The 22,585-nt window shown below is 42.2% G+C and overlaps 1 protein-coding gene across 3 annotated transcripts in view; it reads right to left on the bottom strand.

Annotated features, from left to right (window-relative positions):
- The window catches only part of CD101 (CD101 molecule), a 34,953-nt gene extending 18,869 nt beyond the window's left edge, over window positions 1-16,084 (bottom strand). For all 3 annotated transcript variants that reach the window (XR_008662730.1, XR_008662731.1, XM_055312512.1), the window contains exons 1-4: window positions 15,973-16,084; window positions 7,910-8,290; window positions 6,221-6,637; window positions 2,200-2,586 (exon numbers count right to left, since the gene is read on the bottom strand). Coding sequence is in view for 1 of the 3 variants with exons in the window: in XM_055312512.1 (XP_055168487.1) it covers window positions 2,200-2,586; window positions 6,221-6,637; window positions 7,910-8,290; window positions 15,973-16,015 (1,228 nt within the window). In the remaining 2 variants the exon portion in view is untranslated. The remainder of the gene's footprint in view (window positions 1-2,199; window positions 2,587-6,220; window positions 6,638-7,909; window positions 8,291-15,972) is intronic.
- Between the last annotated feature and the right edge of the window lie 6,501 nt (window positions 16,085-22,585).

Below are 22,585 nucleotides of genomic sequence, written 5' to 3'. Positions count from 1 at the left end.
ATTTTGGGCAATACTGTTGTCCTCCATGACCCTTGATTTTCTTTCCTGAATATTATGAAGGTAATAACAGCACCCGCTTTATTGCATTGTTGGGACAACTAAAAGTAGTACATGCAAAAGGGCTTAGCTTGGCTGGAAAGGGAAAGAACCAGTAAAGGGTGGCTATTAGCACTGGTTGTAATGATAGGCACTTAGTGAAAGTGAAGTAGTTCAAAGACAAAAGAGAGAAAACAAAATCGAATTGGGATGAGAAATCTAAATAGGATCTAAATGAATTTGCAAATTGTTCTTCCCTGCTGAGGAAGGAGTCCTATCTTCTGCTTTATGTGTATATGTATATAAGTTACAAAGGCAGAATGAAGGTCAATGTCCAGAAATAAGTTTAACGTATGTATTTAATATTTTAAAATATTTAATAACACTATTAAATAATTAAATAATAATTCTTTAAATAATACTTAATATATATTTTATATATCTATGTATATGTATATGCAAAACTGCTTCCAAATTTTGGGTATTGGAGGCAGGATTATACTTAAGTTTTTTTCAAGTTAAAAATAGACTCATAACTGAAGTTTAGAAAATAAAGAGGAAATTATTACTCATAATCTCACTACTTGAATATAAACCATTATGGTTAGTTTCAACTAACATCAATCTTTTTTTTTTAAGAAAAAAAATGAGGTTTCCTTAGTTCATTACAGTCATTACTGCCTCTTGATAAGAAGTAATACACTTATCAAGTATGTATAAGTTACACACTCACAGTGGTAGTGAGTACCCCCTTCTGTTTAAAATATTCATAAAATATGAATTTCATGATAAAACTCTGCTCATACTTTGGTTTGACTTTCAAAACTGAATGCTCACAAGAATCCTTAATAAATTTGCTAATAACTTTCTCTGTTTCTACATATTAGTCCCAGTTTGGACTCCAGCCTATGCAAAGAACTATTTTTAGGTTTGGAAGACCACACTACTGATAGGCTTATGATCTGTGCAACACAAAAAAAACACTTTTACATCCGTTTGGCACAAATTCCCATATGCTGAATTTAAGAAAGTTTTACAGATATGTTTCAGCAGAGATTTAGATGAATGAAGCAGAGATTTAGCTCTGTGTAAATATGTAAACCCACCCACATAGTTCTTCCTGAATCCTAGAAAGTTAGACCAAATGTTTAGTGTGAAAATGAACACCAACACACCTCCTGGCTTGTGTGTCTTCATTGCTAGCAAATGAGGTGACAGAGAAGAACATGAAAGGGAAATTTATCCATCTTTGAAGATGCCTCCAATAGGCAAGTGAAACAAGGATATCTATATTTTTAGTTGGGTTTTGTTTTGTGCTTTTGGGCAATTAATCTTTCTAGACTTTGAATATAATACCTAGCCCAGAGCATCCTAATATTAGTTGTAGATTTGTTTGTTTTCTCTTCACACAAAAAGCACTGAGTGTTCAAACATATTTAAGATCATTCAACCTTCACAAACTTGAAATGAGAGCCCAGTGGCCTTCCACTTTCATGCCTACAGATACACAGACCCATTTGGAGAGGCATATCACATTACAGCAAAATGCAGGGAATAGAGTCTGCTTGCTTTCATTTGCCTCTTCATTTCTTGTTTTGAGTCATGCTTTGATACAGAATTAAGACATACTATCATCCCCTCTATCAGGTTAAGATAATAGAGGATGGAAAAAGGCATCTGAGAGATGTTTGGGGGGCAGGGAGGCATAATGTAGGTGTCTAATCCCCAGGAAGAAGGCAAAGTGTCATTCTCACGTACTCATATCACACGGACAACAAAGAGAAGACAGAGGGTTTCATTAATACAGGTGTTTCCTGCTTGAAGAAAAACCCAATGAACAAAAATGAGGACTAATCGCAAATAAGAATCTAAGATAGCAAGAAGGGATTTAAGGACAATCTAACTGTACATCATTATTTCATATTTGAGGAAGCTGAGATTTAAAGAAGTTAAGTATTGGGCCTGCGGTCACAGCCCATTTAAGGACCCAGGAATAAGACTCAGGTCTTCAGCTAGTTTGGTCGCTTTTCTCTATCCCACCTCAAAGTGATCCAGCTGACACCTGACTCTTCAGAAGTCCACTGTGTCCATGGAGGCATCCTGTACTCACAAAGGAGGGAAGCTGAGAGCAGTCCGGTCATATCTTGTTCTGAGTTCACATACCTGCTGGCTTCCTCAGATGCACACGGGTATCTGGTGACTGCTTGCTCTGAAGCACCTGCCAGGAACCCATCTGAGCTCTTGCCATCTCTGCCACAGCACATCTGTAGGCGCCTTCATCCTCTGGGCCCACAGAGAAGATCTTGAGAGAGAAAGCCTTGGGGCTTAACTTTGAAACCTGGAGCTGTCCTTGAATTGCTCTCTCTTTGTAGTCTCTCTTCAGGTCCAGAACACCCCCAGCATCCATGCGGGCCACCTCTTTACCATTGAAGAACCAAACGCCCTGAAGCTGTGGGTCCCAGCCACCACCTACTACCAGGCAGACCAGTTCTAAGGATTTCCCTGCAGTAAACGTGCTCTCAGCGGAAATGTTGACTTGAAAATCTCTCACTAGGAAACAAAAGCAACACAGGTATTTAGAGAAGCCACAGCATCTGTCCTTTCAGAACCACAGAGAGATAATACCCCCTGTAAGGACAGTAGAGGGATTGAATTTCATGCGGGAGTTTAGCTCTGAGGAGTAGCTCAACCAAAGAAATACCTAGAATCAAAAATGTCCTTGATTATTCTTTAAATCATTCAGAAAGAACAGCGTATAGCTTTCTGAATGCAATCCTTTAAGCAAGATGTATACATAGAAGTCTAAAGTATAATGTATCTTTTTTTAATAAAAAATATAAAATATTTTATAATATGTTGAATTGCTATAAATTATTATTTCTTTGCTCTCTTTTCTTGGCTAAGACTATCTAGTGGAATTTTCCTAAGTGAAAGTACATGTGATGTATAACAAGTCCGCAGCTAACATAACACTTCACAATAAAAAGCTGGAAGCTTTTCCTCTAAGATCAGGAAAAGACAAAGATGTCCTCTCTTACCACTTCTATCTGACATAGTACTGGAAGCCGTAACCAGAGCAATTAGTTAGGGGGAAAAAATAAATGGCATTCAAGTCAGAAAAATGAAGTAAAATTATCTGCTTGCAGATGATGTGATCTTATATATATAGAAATCCCGAAAGACTTCACCAAAAAAACTCTTAAAACTAATGATACTAGTAAAGTTGCAGGACACAAAGTCAACATACAAAAAAAAAAAGTCAGTTGCATTTCTATATACTAGCAACAAAATATGGGAATAAGACATTATGAAAACAATCTATACAGATGGCCAACAGACACATGAAAAGATGTTCAACACCCCTCATCTTCAGGGAAATGTAAGTCAAAACCATAATCAGATATCACCTCACACCTGTCAGAATGGCTATTCTCCAAAAGACAAGAAATAAAAAGTGTTGGAGAGGATGTGGCAACAAGGGAACACTTTTACACTGCTACTAAGAATGTAAATTGGTGCAGCCAATATTGAAAACAGTATAGAGATTTCTCAAAATAAAATAAATAAAATAAATAAAAATAGGGTACCTGAATGGCTCAGTATGTTAAGTGGCCAACTCTTGGTTTCTGCTCAGGGTTGTGAGACAGAGTCCCATATTGGAGTCTGCTTGTCCCTTTCTCTCCCCACTCTGTTCCTCTTCCTATATGTGTGCACGCTCTCTCTCTCTCTCTCCTAAATAAATAAAATCTTTTAAAAAAATTAAAAATAGAACTACCATATGATCCAGCTATTCCATTTCTGGGTATTTATCCAAAGAACACAAAAACACCAAGAAGATATATTCACCCCTATGTTCACTGCAGCATTAATTATAATAGTCAACATATGGAAATAATATAAGTGTCCATCAAAGGATGAATGGAGAAAGAAAATGTGGTATACACACACACACACACATAAAGGAATACTACTTGGCCATAAAAAAGAAGGAAATCTTGCCATTTGCAACAACATGGATGGGCCTCGAGGGTATTATTCTAAGTGAAATAAATCAAAGAAAGACAAATACCATATGATTTCACTTATATGTGGACTCTAAAAACCAAAACAAATGAACAAACAAAACAAAAATAAATTCATAGAGACATAGAACAGACTGGTGGTTCCCAGAGGGGAAGGTGGTTGGGGAATGGGCAAAATGGGTGAAGGGGCTCAACTGTATGGTGATGGGTTGTAATTAGACTTATGGTGGTGATCACTTGTAGTGTATCAAATATCGAATTATAATGTTGCACACCTGAAACTTGTATAATGTCATATACTAATTTTATCTCAATAAAAAAACTCATTTGCAATAATGCCCAAAAGAAGAAAATACTTAGAAATAAATTTAACCAAGGAGGTGAAAGACACTGAAAACTGTAAAATATTGATGAAAGAAATTAAAGAAGATACAAATAAATGGAAAGATATCCCATGTTCATGGGTTAGAAGAATTAATAACGTGTTGGTGAGAGCGTGGAGGATGTGCACAGTTTACTATACAAACTGTGTGGTGTTTCCTCAAGAATTAAAAATAGAACTACCATATAATCCAGCAATCCCACTTCCGGGTAGATACCTAAAGGAAGTGAAATGAGGATCTCAAAGAGATACCTGCATTCCCATGTTTATTATTCATGATAGCAAAGATATGAAAACAACCTAAGGGTCCAGTGATGAATAGGTGAAAGTAGAAAATGTGGTATTATATGCACACTGAAATATTATTCAGCCATGAGAGAAAAGAAATCCTGCCATTTCAACATCATGGATCACCCTGAAGGACATTAGGCTAAGTGAAATAAGCCAGACACAGAAAAACAAATACTGTAGGAACTCACTTATATGTGGCATCTAAGACTGCTGAACTCATAAAAGTAGAGTGTAGAATTGTGGTTGCCAGGATTAGGGGGAGGGGGAAGGGGGAGATATTGATCAGAGGGTACAGAGTTTCCATTACGCAAGGTGAGTTCTATAGATCTAACGTATAGCATGGTGACTACAGTTAATAATACTGTGTTTCATTCTTGAAATTTGCTGAGAATAGAAATCTTAACTGTTCTTGCCATACGTACAAGCACACACCCACTACACACAAAAAATAACTATGTGAGATGATGGATATGTTCATTAGCTTGATTGTGGTAATCATTGCAAAATGCCTATGTATATCAAAACATTATGTGCACCTTAAATACATAGAGTTTTTGTGAAATAAGTAAAAATAAATGAAGACTGTTTTATATAAAAATTGTTCTCATGATCCCAGAGTCCTGGGATCAAGCTCCAGATCAGGCTCCCTGCTCAGTGGGGGAGCCTGCTTCTTGCTCTCCCTCTGCCTGCCACTCCCCCTGCTTGTGCTCTCTCTCTGTCAAATAAATAAAATAGGAAAGAAAGAAAGAAAGAAAAAAGAAAGAAAGAATCTTCAATGATCTACCAATGGATCACTGCTTTTAGCATGGAAATATATGGTTTTTGCAACCTCTTCCTATTGGACCATAGCCCGTGTAGAGAAACCAGGAATGGCAGCTGAGGCTTCCCACTTGCTTTGATGAAAATGCCAATGGATCATGAAAAGTAACACCATCCCAAGCAGGAAATCGGGTCAGGTGGAAGGAAATCCCAGCAGTAAGACAAAGTTCCACATTAGAAACTGGAGCTACTCTGAGGCCTGGGTGTCTGTGGTGTGGGCGGTTTGGAGAGACACACCTGCTTGGAGCAGCAGCTCTACCTCTCACCAGCATTTTTGCATGTCTGAGGCTCAGGTTCCTTGTTTTAAAGATGGGGAGTTGACCACTTGCCCTATGGAGCAAGGACTTAAAATTAGGTAATATGGATAAAGTAGATAATGCAGATAAAGTGCTTACACAGGGCTCAGCAAGGAGGATAACAAAACATTTTCATGCATGACTTGTGGAATCTCTAACCATTCAGAAGATCTTATCCCATAGGAAACCTGCTGTGGACAGGCCTGAAACCAAATGTCCCTCTTCTTACTTATGCTTCCCAGATGCCAAAACCAAAATGTATTCAAACTTCCTAAATATCTTTTGTAGACACAACAAAAGATTAGAAAAAACCAAAAGATATCCCATAAACACCCACCATCAATATAGTATGAATTGCTTGAGAAGATCCTTACCTGTGGGTTGGATTCTCAGAGCTGTTTGAGCTGTCTGCTTTCTCGTGATTAAAGTCCAGGTTTCATCTGGATCCTGAATCCACTCAGTTGCCTCACAGAACAGCTGACCTTGATCTGAGGGCTGGAGCCTCCCTATGGAGAGCCTGAAGGTAGCGACTCCAAGCTTGTTGAGCAGTACATCACCAGCCGCAAACCTCTCTGTATATGAGGGCCCAGGGATCAACGTGAAATCTTTGGAGAGGGAAATAATCTTGGTAGTTTGGCTTCTTTCTCCATCCTGCATCAGGTACCAGGTGACAGAGAGGTGAGTGTGCTGAGCTGTGGCTTTGGATGCTTCACAGGTAAGTTCCAATGATTCACCCTCCTCCTTATTAAAAGTCTGGGAACTCATGGTGGCAGAGAGGGTATCTGGAATAACTGGAAACAAAGGAATGATAACTGACTGGCCCAATAAGCTGTCAGACAAACCTCCTTGGATAAGGATGGCGCCCTGACCCACCGTCCGTAAAGCACATACTTTGAGTTGCTCTTCAACCAGCCATATGCTTTCCCTACCCCCAAGAGGAATGTTGGCATCTGTGTACATAGTCCATGGGACTTGGCAAAACTAATGGCTCAGTGGTGTACTGACCCTGACTTTACATTTTTACCATAGGTTGTGACCAATTTAGCTGTTCAGACACAGAGTATTTAAAAGGGAAGAGCACTGGGAGCTAGAAGACCTAGATTCTGATCCTAAATCTGTCCCTACTTGACTACAGGAATTGGAGCAAGTCACTTCACTTCCTTACACCTTAACCTGATTATTTGTAAAATTCTGCAATAATCCCTTACAATCTGCCATTCAGAGCCAAAATGCAGCCCTCACCAAAGTTTTGACAACCATCCTACTACCATCTCATTGTGTTCTTCCTCCAAGCCCAAGCTTATGGGAAGGCAGCACTTAGATTCAATCAGTAAGTATTTATTAAGCAGCTACTCAGGGCTAGCCACTGTGCTTGGGGCCGAGATAACTGTTCTCATGTTCTCCTAACTGTTCTCCTTGGGGTGAAGTAGGAGTCCTGTAAGTAGCCAAATACCACATCAACCGGGTGAGCGCTAATAATAGCAATGTGAATAGAGGATCAAGAGGAAACAAAGAAGGGGAATATGCACTGAGACCATCTGGACAGATTTCACAGAAGTAAAACCTAAACTGGGTACAAGTATAGGTAGGAGTTGGCTAGACTGAGAAAGAGGTGCTAAGATATTCTAGGCAAGGGGACAAAATGCTAACTACAAAGATTATGACCCTCTCTCTCTATGTAAATATGTTGGACATTACTAGTTTGTGGATAATCATTTCCAAGCGAGTGACTTACCACTGATCATATTACCAAGTTCACGTTCTGCCTCCAGAAGAGATGACATGGGGAGAACTCCCAGAGTTTTGTCTGATGCTGTTGCTACGATCACCCTGTGGCTAGCTGTGGACAGGCCTAGACCACACACACCATCTAAATTCCCAGGGCAAAGGTGACTGGAAAGATGAACATTTAGAGAATGGGAGATACCGATCTGTGCCCCTTCTGCAACATATCCAGAGGGTGATGAGGGCTCTCTTGCCAAAGCAAGGACACGACGGAAAGCCACGTCACACTGCAAGGCGTGGGGGGGACGCTGGCAAGAACAGGGGGGCAGGCAGCTTACCAATTAGCCTTGTCTTGGCGCTGTAATTGCCGTAGTATCTTTCATCTGTGTTTGGCGTGTGACACTCATACTCGCCAGAGTCCTTCAACTGGAGCTTTGCGATGTGCAAGAAGACCGAGTTGCCCCGGACCCTCTCCACATAGATCCCCTTGCTTCTCACCCGCTGCGCATACACTGCATAAGAGAAGGTGGCATCCACGGTGCTCACGATCTGGACTTCTTGGGTCGGGGCTTTGGGCAGGTAAACAGACCACTGGAAATGCTGCTCCGAAGGGCCCTGGTAGCCAGTTACGTTGCAGCCAATGCTGATGGGGTAGCCCTCAGCCCGGTACAGCGGTCCTCTCTGGATGGTTACCTCTCTCTGGCCAAGGCTGAGCTTAGCTTGCAAAGAGGAAAGAGAGAAAGGGGAATCAAAAGAGATTTGTGTTCCAGTCCCCAGTGTGCCCCCTTCTGCAGCTCCCTGTATGAAGAGTTCTAGTAAATGAGATCACAGGTTATTAGCTATGATTGACTCGAATGTTCGATGTCTCCTTCAGGCTGAGGCACGGTGGGATCGCTTGATGAATTCACTGCTCTTTTAGGACTTGAACTTCTGTAATAATTCCTAGCCTCTTAGGTTAGCTTCAACAGTATTAGGGCTATTACACCTGCTAATACTTAGCGCCCGGTGTTGTCTAAGGGCACTTATTTGAAAGTCAATACTACATAAGGAAATTCACCTTTTATGTTATTTTCTAGGACAATTCAGCAAATTCCTGGGTACCTGTCAGACAGTTCTCTCCGAGATTGTGGAGAAGAGAAATCTACCCACTGCCTCTGATGCTGCGCTTTCTTTGTCTTGCTAGTTGGCTGGAACTATTTGTAGCTCCTGGCCAGGTCTAAATGCAGGACTAGCTAAAATTAGCATCCAGAGAGACAGCAGCACTTCCTTTCTATACCGTGGAGGGTTTTTTGTTTTGTCATTTTTCTTCAAGAGCCACCACAGCTTCATCGAAAAGCTTTGTAAAAGCCAGCCAGTCAAGTCCACCAGGATCTGGCCTCAGAGTCCCTTTCAGTTCTTCTCTGACTGAAAGTTTTCAGTTGGGATTGCTCTGGACTGTCTCCTGTTGAGACAAATCTCAAGCATCGGGCTTAAAGGAGAAAACATGATCAAATTGGCAACATTTTCTTTGAAGTGCACGTGTTCAAAATCAAGCAGCTTGCAGAAATGGAAAGGCATGTGTTTATGGATCCGGCTGATATAAGAGACTAGTTTGTGCCACAGAAAGAACAAAGAGCAAATAACAGAGATGCCAATGGGTGAGCCCAATCTGGGGCCCAGTGGAAGGGGAAGAGGACAAGAAAGACATCAGAAGAGTCCTCCCCCCCCACCCCACCCCACCCCCACCGCCAGGGAGCAACCGCTGGTATTGTGGAATGAACAGAATAGAACTCATAAGAAGGTAGGGAAGAAGCAGGGTATCTGCTGACTTTTGCAAACCCACAAGAACAGCAAGTAAAGGAGAGTAGAAGGGGAAAAAAAAGCGAGAAAAAGGAAAAATGATGTTACAGAGACCATAAGGTGGGGGATGGGAATTTTGGAACGGAAACAATTCTGATAGAAGGGGGGCCTACAACATATGGGGAGAAAGGGTGAGTGGTCATCTGAGGCAACCCACTAAAACTGGCCTATTGAATGTTCAATGCAAAACTGAAAAACAAACATCCCACCAACCACACACATTTCCAATAATAATTAAAATACGCCAACTGATTCATACATCCAAGTTAATGTGATGTAATTATATTATGCTCTTCTAATACTGAGGCACATATAGGAAAAATGTGACTTATTACTTACCAAACAATTATCCAACAGAGGCAACTTAAAACATTTTCGGCAACGCTGGTTAGACTCAGATATATCTTAGAGAACTGTGTGCACTGTGCACCAAGCTATGTGTGAAAGAATACCCACAACAGCACCGTTCATCATATCCCCCATCTTGAGACTGCTTGTATGTCCATCAGCAGAACAAACTGTGGCACATCCATAAAATGAAATATTACACAGAAATGAAAGTGAATCGCAACTGTTTGTAACGTGGATGACTGTGCTGAAAGATGCAGTATATGGAGAATCTTTTTGACGATATGTAGAATGATTCCAGTCCTTTATAAATATTTAAATACAGGCACAACCACAATGCATTATTTAATAAATACAAACATAAAATCACTTAAAAAAGAAGAAAAGGTAGGAAGTGGTTATCATGGGAGTCAGGACAGTGATTGTGCGTCAGGGAGGAGGGTTGTAATCTGGATGGGGCACACAGCACAGTGGGTGGGTGCTTCTAGGGTCCTAGCAATGTTCTATTTCTTGACCTGGATAGTGACTACATGGTTCTTACTTTTTTTACTTATTTGCTAATCTCCATGTTTATGTTTTATTACCTTTTCTTTTGTGTTATATTCCACAATAAAAATGTTTATAGAAATATGGTTTCTGAGGTACCACTAACCTATTTCTAACAGGGTATGTGACCACAATGCTATTTTGGTGGCTAGGCAACACTTGTTCAACATCTTACATAACTTTAAAAGGTAGGTACCACATGTGAAATATTTTATTGTGAAAACTAGCACTCCATTTTCTACTGCTTTATTTGCCAATTTGATAAATATTTATTCAACAACTTGTATTTCTGATGGTTCAGAAACTAAGACGTGAAAATGAGCTTGGGATAGTTTTTGACTTCATGATTTTAAAATTTTAGTAAGGCAGGGTGATGGTCATATCTCCATGTCAGGGAGATGATAAAAGTGCTTTAAGGAATCTGAGGGAAGGAGAGATTGCACTTTTAGGGGAGGGAAACACAAAAGGTTTATGGAAGAGACAGGATGAGAAGTGGAATTTGGAGCGTCAGAAAAATTATGATGATTTAAGTGGGGTGACTTTATGACACGATTGTATGGCTAGGAATCAAAAGACCTGTTTAGCAATTAGGGAGTGATAAACTGGATTAGGGGAAGGGTTACATGAAGACGAATAGAAGGAGGTAAGGCTGGATAGGAATTTGGGGCCCAAACCATGTAGTCAGGTTTAAAAGTTTGGACTTGACTAATTGGGCGATGGGGAATCCACTATAAGTGTTGGAAAAGTCTCAGGAAAATTAATGTGACAGAAAACCATGGTAGCCCAGGAGAGAAATGATGACCATAATCGGAATGCAAAGAGCCACCATCGAGATAAAATCTAGAGAGTTTTTCAGGATCTCAGATGCTAGGAAGTAGTAGAAGGGGTGGATGGAGAAAGGGAAGGCAGGAAGAAATAAAAAATGATGGCAGGTTTTGTGAGGCTGACTGAGAGAATAATGATATTGTTAACAGAAATAAGGGTATTATGGGGCACCTGGGGGGCTCCATCAGTTAAGTGGCCAACTCTTGCTTTCAGTTCAGGTCATGATCTCAGAGTCGAGAGATGGAGTCTGCATTGGGCTTGGAGTCTGCTTGGGATTCTCTCCCTCTCCCTCTGCCCCTCCACCCTCACACTCACTCTCTAAATAAATAAATATATAAATAAATACAATCTCATTTAAAAAAAAAGAAATAAGGGTATCAGGAAGAGACTGCTGTGTTCAAGGGTGAGGGAGAAGATACTGCATTTGCTTTTGAAAATACTAAATTTGAATACCATAAACAGGAAAGACAGCCAGCAAACACTGGGAAATAATATTTTTTAAAAAGTATATATATATAGGGCAGCCCTGGTGGCACAGCGGTTTAGCGCCGCCTACAGCCCGGGGTGTGATCCTGGAGCCCTGGGATCGAGTCCCACATCGGGCTTCCTGCATGGAGTCCGCTTCTCCCTCTGCCTGTGTCTCTGCCTCTGTCTTCGCTCTCTCTGAATGAATAAATAAATAAATCTTTAAAAAAAGTATATATATATATATATAGATATATATATAAAAAAGTATATATATATATACTTTCAAGTCTATTCAACCCTTTGAAAATCTCTGTGGTCTAATCCTTTTTAAGAATTCTGTGTTAGTCCCACATTTAGCAATGTCAAACTTGTAATTGGTTGAGCTGCTCTTGAACCTAAATCTGCAAATGTGAAATCCCTGGCTGTCTCCATTGTTTCTCACTGCTCTGAGCACCTTTTTATAACCACAGAGGGTTCTGGGCCATGGGTGTGGATTAGGTCAGTTCCAGTGCTGGGCAGTGTTAGGGAATACAAGGGGGAAGGCTAAAGAGAGATTATGAGAGGGTCTCTGTATTTAGGGGCTAGGATAAGGAACACCCAGAAAGAAGAGCAAGGGAGATAGGAGAGTGGCCAGGACACAGGTGCGTAGAAGCCAAAGGAGGAAAAATGTTCCACAGAAGGGCTTGTCTGTTTGCTGGACGCTGCTATGAGGGTAAGGACCCAAAGGCAGGGGGGACGGTTCTTTCAGCTTGATGAGGAGGATATAGGAGGAGATCTTTGTACAAGAGGTTTCAAAAGACCAGAAGCAGAAGATTTCAAGGATAAGAAGTGACTGTAGGAGGGCTAAACGACTCCAAGAAGTTTTGTGGAGATGGGAAACAGAATAGGGTGGCAGATGGCAAGAGGAGCTGAGAGGGGAGATGAGGATGACAACAGGATAACGAACGGAGGAAAGTCCTGGTAGAGGCATGAGGTCAAGAACAGGAGGGGGAAGGTACTGCTTCCTCAGAGAAGTAAAGCAACAGTGTGGAAGTTTCATGGGTATTTTTGGTGTGGAAAGGAATGGTTGACAGAGATCAATTCAAAAGGCTATGCATTGGGACCATATGCTGAAGCATCTTTTATCAAGATATTCCCTATGGGATATGTTGTACCTATCTCTCCTCCTAAGAAGTAAAATAATTCAGAGGACTGTTCTGTTGCTTTTCTTCCAGTGGACAGAGGGTTAGAGATCTCTGCACAGCAGCTCAAATTCTCACTGACTGATGGACACAATGCTGGGCACCTACACACCATACCAGGGCCACACTTTTCTCAGGTGGTACTGGCTTTTTTTCTTTTCTTTTTTTTTTCTTTAAAGATTTTTTTTTATTTTTTTCATGAGAGACACAGAGAGAGGCAGAGACATAGGCTGAGGGAGAAGCATGCTCCGTGCAGAGAGCCCAATGCAGGACTCGATCCTAGGACCCCGGGAACACGAGCTGAGCCGAAGGCAGATGCTTAACCACTGAGCCACCCAGGCATCTCAATAGTTGCCAAATTTACTGTTATATTATTTAAATGGAAGCTGTTAAGGTTGGATGATATAAAATGGCCCATAACTGACCTTTCTTGATCCACAAAAATAGCAACTTCGGATCATTCCATCTCATACAAAACCTACCTGGAGAACTACAGACATAACAAGCAACATCCCTTTCTTTACACTTAGAAAATCCCTATGCCCTTGAAGGCTGAGAGAGCTTCTAATCAAAAAAATTTTCTTCTACGAATACAGTCATGGTAAAATTAAAAAAAAAAAATCGGTCCCCCCTAGCACCCTCTCACATTAGTGGTTTTTACATATAGGGCAGCTAGTCAGGGTGAGGGGTGACAGATCCAGATCAGGAAGGCAAAGCTGAGTCCTAAGTCCAAGAGCTCATTTACCCATAATATTAACCTCTTCCAGCACCATGTTCTAACAAAATTAATCAGTCTTTATGTTTATTTAAAAAAAATTGGGATCCCTGGGTGGCGCAGTGGTTTGGTGCCTGCCTTTGGCCCAGGGCGCGATCCTGGAGACCCGGAATCGAATCTCACGTAGGGCTTCTGGTGCATGGAGCCTGCTTCTCCCTCTGCCTGTGTCTCTGCCTCTCTCCCTCTCCCTGTGTGATTATCATAAGTAAATAAAAATTTTAAAAAAAATTAACAAAGTACACCTTTGCTAAACAATGTAACCCATCAATTGATCAGCATTTAAGTTCCTCCCTTATTTATAATTTTCCCTCCATGTTTGTAAGGAAAGACAGCAGGCTTCCAAAGTCCTTTCAAGTCACTTCCTGATTTATGAGCTCTTCACATAAAAACTGTGGTTCTATACAAAATTAGTGCTTTAGGGTGAGTCAGAACCTAGAAGAAATAAATACATGCCTCAGTTTGGATAATTGTTTATGTGGGTTAAGGAAAAGCTTCCAGCTTTCTTTTTTTGAACCTGGTTACAACTTGCCTTCACCTAAGCCTTCTAGCCTGCTCACCAGAATTTAAAAAAAAAAAAAAGAGAGAGAGAGAGAGACTTTGCAGTGTCTGATTTATTGCACAATACACCCTGCTTTCCCCTATACACAAGCCAAACACACAGTCCAAATACACAAAACACGTGCACTTAAGAATCATATTCAAAGAAAAAAAGAAAGACAGGAAGAAAGAAAGAGAAAGAAAGAGAGAAAGAAAGAGACAGGCAGACTCACACTCAATAGTGAACAGGGCAAATAGGAATGTACCAGCCAGTGAAGATCCCACCAATCCTCCAGGCCATCAGTGCTTGCCAAGCCAGTCTGGTGGGCATCCCTCACCCAGCAACTAACCAGTCCTCCTAACTAACCCTGCAGGCCACTTCTCACCCTATCAGGCCCTAGATCGGATCCTTATCTCACATGATCTAATGTCTGCTGAGACACAAGCCCAGTTCAATTCGAGCCAATGTTGTGCTGAAGGCTGTCGCCTCTTTATGCGTTAGCCACAGCTCTGGCCACACTGATGATAAATTCATTTAGTTCCCCTACCTTTCCAGTCACTTGAGTCCCCACACCGATTCCATTTAGTCTTGACAGAAGTTCTTTTTTTTTTTTAAGATTTTTTATTTATGTATTCAGAGATAGAGGGGCAGAGACACAGGCAGAGGGAGAAACAGGCTCCATGCAGGGAGCCCGACATGGGACTCGATCTCATCTCCAGGATGACATCCCGGGCTGTAGGCGGTGCTAAACCGCTGCGCCACCGGGGCTGCCCTTGACAGAAGTTCTTAACCTGAGCCACACACGGGATTAAAAAGCCCATAAATTCGAGGGGAATTTATGGCTCATAAATGTAGAGGGGAAACCCCCCCCCTACACCTTTATTTTTCATTAGTCTTAATGAAAATTTAGTATTTCCTTCAGTCCTGATTGTGGACAACAAGCCATTAGGTATTTTCACATCACACTATAGTTGTTGCAGATATCTTGATATATGATTCATATCCCTTATTCCCTGGAAGTTTGGTGGTTAACAGACCACGTCTAGATCTTGTTATGGAATTTGTAAAGAAGCAAATAAATGATTACATCACTATTTAAAACTATTTTGATGATTGCATTCCAGTATGACGGATTTCCCCTATAATCCCATGCATTTTATTTTAGGCATTTAAAAAATTATTCTAAGGTGGGATCCATAGTCCTCACCAGATGCTAAGGCATGCACAGCACCAAAACAGTACCTGCTACTTGCTCTGGAACAATTCCATTTCTAGCCCAGGCCATGTGTTCTCCTGTCTACCTCCAAATCTCTCCTTCCTCCACCCTGCTCCTGGGCCAGCTAAGACCCCTCTGGATGCCCTTTAGCAGAGCCCGGCAAATCTTCTTGGCCCTTCTCAATCCTCAAGCTGATTCCCAATTCAGCTCCCAGGGACATCCAGAACCTTCTGTTAGCTTAACCTAAAACCTCTAAGGGCTTTTAGAACTTTCCCTTCCATCCAGCCACATCCTCAAGGCAAACACATCAGACAAAACACAAGGTCACCTCTCAGGCTGGGGGAGCTGAGCCCTCACTGGTGCCAGGGATGGGTTAGCCCAAGGAGATAAGGTTGAGGCAGGGCCAGCAAAACTAGCAGATCTAGCAACACACATCTGTAAAAATCCATGGGTTCACAGACTCAACCAAGCATTGCACCACCCTAGAACTCAAGGATGCCAAGGTAAACCATGCAACTTCTATCAGAAAGTCAAAAATTATTGCCGACACCAGAGATGAGTGGCATAGTTTTTCCTGTAAATACCAAATTGTCCTGCTCTGCCACCCTACAGCCTCCTGTTGACTAGCTCCTGGGATAAGAGACAGGGAGAATGATGACACTTACTCAGAAAAAGAAAGAAAGATGCCACACGTGGGATGTGTGCCATTTGGGCCAGGACAGACCTTTCCTCGTGGTGTCACTGAAGTTGCTCAGACACTGAGCGGCAAAAGCTGTGTTCTTGCTACAAATGCAAAGAGGAAGCAATAGTGTGGTTTTCAGTGCACTGGGAAACACAGACAGCTTGCAAAGAGAAAAACCATTTGCATCATACGGTTCTTGGCTAATCACTTGAATCTGAGTGAGAAAAGTGAGTGATCTTCATGGGTAAGTGTGTACAGACAAATAAGAAAAGATGGGCCTTGTCTAGGCTAAGTATGTATCATTAGACAATCATGAGGAAATGAAGGTAAACCAAATAAATAGAAAATCAAGCAGTAACATTCTCTTCTTAGCCCTTACCTCTCCTTCCCTCTTGGGAGAGAGAACTATGAAATGTAAGAAGGGCCCCTGGAAAACACAAAACGTGGGAGACACGAGGAGATGGTAATGGTGACTGTCTCTGGAGCCAGGCTGCCTGGGTTTGCATGCAGATCCTATTTTTAATTGCTGAGTGATCTTAGAAAAGTTATTAACCCTCATCTGTAAAATGGAGATACTAAGAGGATGTATCCCCATCAGACTGCTGTGTGAGTTGAATGAATGAATTAATGCAAAGCACTTAGAACAGTACCTGGTGGGACACCTGGGTGGCTCAGCACTTAAATATCTGCCTTTGGCTCAGGGCGTGATCCTGGAGTCCCAGGATTGAGTCCCACATCGGGCTCCCTCCATGGAGCCTGCTTCTCCCTCTGTCTATGTCTCTGCCCCTCTCTGTCTTTCATTAATAAATAAAATCTTAAAAAAAAAAGAATGGTACCTGGTACATAGTAAGTGCTCAGTGAATGTCAGCTGCCATCATGTGACATTTAAGTGAGTCTTCACCTGTCCAAGATGGGCCTGGCACCATGAATGGCGAGTAGATGCCTAAATATAACAGTTGGGACTGAACCCCAGCCAACTTAATCCTATCTAATCCTGGAAGACAAGATCATACCAGGAGGGGTTCAATGAAGACATTGGTTCCCTAGGTCAAGGCTACATCTAGATAGGTCAGTAATAAACTGGTGTGCTTCAGGCCACCGTTTCAGGCCGATTCCTGCTCCATCCATCCATTCACCAATTTTTTAGTACTTCTATATGCTGGGTGCTTGGGTAAGTTCTGCACATATGAAGATGTCAGCAACCCAGTCCTTGTTCTCAGGAAACTTGCACTTAATCAGAGAATCACAATGCAATGTTGCAAAGACAGTCATCAAGGCAGTCCCTGAAGGAAGTGGGAAAAATTGGGTGGGCAAGAGGGAAGACCAGGCTGGGCTGGTCTAGGCCAAATGAGACAACTAGGGAAGAAGGGGGTGGGGCAGTACAGCTGAGGAAGAAGCAGCCTAGCGTGGATAATGATGCACTAGCCATGCTCTCCTGTTGGAATACAGTTTGGGGCTGGTATGAAAGGAGCAGGGTCCATAGAGGTAGGCTGGGGCAGATCTTACTGGGCCATGCATGCCAGACCTAGGACCTTGGCCTTTATTCCATAGATGAGGGGAGCTTTTGAGGTCCTCCACCCTTCTTCTTTAGGAGGAGAATGCCTGATTGGTTTTCCCTTTGAATTGAATTCCATGTTGTGTATTGCTAACTGGTTGAAAAATGAGGGAGAGAGAGACAAGGCTAGAAGCAGGAAGGCTGGTTATAAGATTTTTGTAGTCCTCCATATAAGTGATAAGGTCCTGAATTAGGGCATTTAAAATATTGTGGAGGGATAGCTAGAGATTTGGAATTAGAGTGTAGCCTCTGATCTTAGCATCTTCTGTCTGGAATGGTGGAGCATTTTGGGTGGGGGGACAAGCAGGAGCATGGCTGGCTATCACACAAGGTAAGTCGGGTGAGGTCATCCAGAACAAATACAGATAAAGAGGTATGGACATTTGAAGGAGGGAGAGAGCATAGCTGATCTGGGAATGGGACATCAGGCCAATCTTAACACAGGGCTTATTTTCCCAGTGGCCATTATAGTAGAGTAGGGTAACCTTCAATACATTCAGGTCTGGAAGCCTCTAACTTCTAACTTTCTTCCCCTGAGGATTTATTATTAGTGATGATACCTAACAATTAGCCCTCCAAGGTCAGTCAAACTATGAATATTAATGTCTTTAGTGAAAAGCTCTGTAACTACCCTTTTCAAGGTACAATGCAAGGCTTGGGGATAAGAGAAATGGAAGATGAGTCAGTCTCTCCAGAAACTTGAATCTAGCTTAATATACAACCATAGATAAGAAACAGGAGTCAGTTGGCATGAGCTCCTAACAACGGGGGCCTCTCCACAGCAACACTTGAGTGTCCTCACAACATGGCAGCTGGCTTCCCCCAGATTGAGTGATCCAAGAGACAGAGACCAAGATGGAAGATGCAGTGCCTTCTGTGGTCTAGTCTACACACTATCATTTCCACCCTATTCTATTTGTTAAAAATGAATCACTAAGTCCAGCTCACACTCAAGAGGAAGGAAATCAGGCTGCGCTTTTTGTTTTGTTTTTAAAGAGTATATTTATTGAGACAGAGAGGTACAGAGAGCAAGCAAGCATGAGCAGGAGAGGCAGAGGGAGAAGGAGAAGCGGACTCCCCACTGGACCCAGAACCTGACATGGGGCTCGATCTCAGGACTGGAGATCATGACCCAAGCCAAAAGCAGATGCTCGATCATCTGAGCCACCCAGGTGCCCCAAGGCTATGCTTTTTGAAAGGACTGTCAAGAATCCATGGAGGTATTTTAAAATCACCACAAACCTATACCTATATTCAAACAATTTTTTTAAAGATTTATTTATTCATTCAGAGAGAGCGAGAGAGAGGCAGAGACACAGGCAGAGGGAGAAGCAGGCTCCATGCAGGAAGCCTGATGTGGGACTCGATCCCGGGTCTCCAGGATCACACCCCGGGCAGCAGGCGGCACTAAACCGCTGCGCCACCAGGGCTACCCTATTCAAACAATTTTTAACATTTTTCCATATGTGCTTTATCACATGTGTGTGTGAATGTGTATGTATTTGTTAGAGAAACAGAAAGAGAAAGGAAGGAAGGAAGGAAGGGAGAAAGATGGGGGGGGGCAGAGAGGAAGAAGAAAGGAAGAAAGAGTAACCAAATAAGGCAGTGTATGTTGAGTATCCAATTTGTGGCTCAGAGAAAAAATATCCTAAGAGTTAATAGGCCGAAGAGGCTTCTGTAGGCAGAGAGCAGCCATAGGTCATTCAGAAAAAGCTGGTTTTAAGTAGGTGTTTGGGGGATCTGGTATGATTCAAATAGGCAGAGGAGGGAGGGAAGGATATTCCAGGAGGGAGAAATGCAACGCACAAAGATACAAAGGCAGGGATGCACAGGTTATATTCAGGGAACAATTAAAGGGTAGTTTATCTTGAATGGGGATTTCAAACGACTTTTCCAGGCTGTTGACTATAATATCAGTGGGGCTTGAACTACAGTAATTTGTCCATCATTTCAGTTGGAGAAAGCATGGGTCATCCCCAAGCACTGAAATTTTAGGCAAATACACTATATCAGTTAGTTATTGCTGTAGAACAAACCACAACACTTTGATGGCTTGCAACAGTCAACATCTATTTTTGTTCACAGACTTGTGAGTCACCTATCCCAGCTGGATGGTCTAGAACAGCCTTGGCTGTCCCTTCTAATGGGCTAGCCCAAGCTGGTTTTCATGATGAGGTTAGGAGTCCAAAAGAACTAGTAGAAACACAACAGCACTTTTTAAAGCTTCTACTTTTATCATGGTGCTAACATCCCATAGATCAAAGCAAGTCACATGACCAAGTCCAAATGCAAGAGATGGCTTATCAGGCTCCATCCTTTTAGTGAGGGGAACAGCAAAGTTACAGGGCAAAAAGGACTAGAGCTACCGATGAAGCCAATCTGCTGCTGCATGCACTGAAAAGAGAATTATTTTAGAAATGAGCATTGACCACGGAGATGATCATTGCCAATAATTCATAGTATCGGTATTCCTGAAATACATTCAACCAAATAAATGCTATACAACTTCTCATTTCTAGCTATTGCCAATTTTCCCCCTCTTTCTATTTTAGTGGCTCCATTTCTGCAGAATTAACATTGACAGAGTGATGTCGCTTCTTTTCTGGAGGGAAGGGGAAAAAAAGCAGCTTTCTGTTGTCAAGGGGGAAAAAAGAAGAAAGATAAAATAGAGCCAGAGAGAGAGTGTTGTTCTATTACCTTGGGAATCACTGCATTGTAATTGTATCAGCCGAAAAGAATGTAAAAACGCACTTCCTGAGTCAGACGGAGAGAGAGAGCCAGGAACGGACAAAGCAACACAGGAATGTACTAACGAAAAAAAATTATGTTCCAGTTCCTGGAAGATTAATAAAAAGAAGTGGTTTTTGTTGTTGTTTTTGTTGTTGTTGTTTTCAGATTTGACATGCACAAATATTCCACAAAATCACAGAAATCTCGGGTACTGTGGCCTCCTGTCTGAAGCATGCAGGCCCCAAACTATTTCATCAGGGACTTTTTACCTGTCAGGCTCCATACAAGACACTTTCACATACATGGTTTTATAGAAGGGCTCACATCACCATGTGACAGGTATTACGAATCCCATTTTACAGATGAGGAAACAGGCTCAGAGGAATCAACTGACCTGGCCAAGGCGGTATGGCTAGGAAATGGCTGCCTTCTTCCTCTTGGCTCAGTGTTTTTTGTTTTGTTTTAATTTTAAATTCCAGTATAGTTAACACACAAGTGTTAATATTAATTTCAGGTATATAATATAGCAATTCAGTAATTCTATACATCACCCAGTGCTTACCATGACAAGTGCACTCCTTAATCTCCATCATCACCTATTTAATCCAACCCCCCAACCACCTCCCCTTTGGTGACCATCAGTGTGTTCTCTAGAGTCAAGGATCTGTTTCTTGGTTTGTCTCTTTTCCCTCCTTTATTTTGTTTCTTAAATTCCACACAAGTGCAATCTTATGGTATTTGTCTTCCTCTGATTTATTTTGCTGAGCATTATACCCTCTAAAGCCATCCATGCTGTTGCAAATGGCAAGACTTTTCTTTATGGCTGAGTAATATTCCGTGGTGTGTGTGTGTGTATCCATTCATCTGTCGATGGATAGATGGGCACTTGGGCTGCTTCCATAATCTGGCTATTGTAAATAATGCTGCAATAAACAGGAGTGCATAGATCTTTTTGAACTAGTGTTTTTATATTCTTGGGGTAAATACCCAGTAGTAGAATTACTAGACTGTGTTGCAAATTCTGTTTTTGCAACCTTTTTGAGGAACCTCTGTACTGTTCTCCACGGCAACTGCACCAGTTTGCATTCCCACCAACAGTGCAAGAGGGTTCCCCTTTCTCCACATCTTCACCAATATCTGTTGTTTCTTGTGTTGTTGGTTTAGCCATTCTAACAGGTGTGAGATGATCATACTCTTTCCATTGTATCTTCTAGCTTGCCATTCATGATTTCAGAAGGCAGAATGTGTGTGGGATAGTGTGTGTGACTGGAGGATGGAAAAGAAAAACCCCAAGGGATCAGCAGGAAGCTAGTCATGATTGTTTGAGCTCTTACAATTCAGGTTAAATTGAGGGTCACTCCACCCTCACCTTGGCAAGTGTTAAACTGGCCAAGATATAAGAAACCCGGGGACTGACCTACATTCTTGGAACATCATGTAGTGACCCCACAGGAAGGGATCACAGTGACCTCAGTCAACGCCCTCGTGAAACAGAGGAAGAAACCGACCCTGAGCAGGCCCAGCTGCGACCTGGCCCCAAGCTGGAGAATGATACCTAGGTCTCTTCCCACTTGCCCGGTTCCACTGGAAGCTGCCAATTAATCTAGGCTGAAGAGCTTTTCAAGGCGCATGGCACCTCCTATCTGCGGGGAAAAGCCTGAACTGGGCTTCTGTGGGCAGAGGCAAAAGCCAGGGTGTTGGGTGGGGGCGGGCTTGGGGGCAGAAGATGGGGAAATAGGGGGTGGTAGCAGAAGAGAAAAAGCAACAGAAATTAAGGGATTCCTAGGCCATCTACTTAGCTACTCCCTTGGCAAGGGCTAGTCCTTAAATTTTCTATCAGGGATTAAGTGAGAGCCAGCTCTGATTTTTAAAAAAAGGAGTCGGGGGCACCTGGCTGACTCAGTTGGTAGAGCAGGTGACTCTTGATCTCAGGGTTTTGAGTTCAAGCCCCACGTTGCAGGTAAAGATTAAGTCCCAAGGAGAGGAAAAAGGGAGGAGGAGAGACAGGAGGCAGGCTTTGCCTGGGTCCTGGGTTCCTCCTATTCCCTTAGATACAGATGCCCATAGAGAAGCTCAGGTGCCTCCCACCCTACTAAATGGCCACATTTTTACCCTAGTTCCCAACTACCTTGTCTTTGCTCCTCTCTTCAAATTTCTGGTGGTTTCCCAGTGTCCTGTGTTCTGTTTGATTTCCTAACTCACTGTCACTTCAGCCCACTGCAACCTGGCTTGGCTGCACACAAACATCCCCCCAGATGTCACAATAGTAGACACTGTTCTACTCAGTGTTAGAACTCAGACTAACCACCTA

Source organism: Nyctereutes procyonoides, unplaced genomic scaffold (genome assembly GCF_905146905.1).
Source record: "Nyctereutes procyonoides isolate TBG_1078 unplaced genomic scaffold, NYPRO_anot_genome, whole genome shotgun sequence".
Taxonomy (NCBI): Eukaryota; Metazoa; Chordata; class Mammalia; order Carnivora; family Canidae; genus Nyctereutes; species Nyctereutes procyonoides.
Note: the sequence above shows the minus strand (reverse complement) of the source record. Positions and strands in the feature narration are given on the sequence as shown.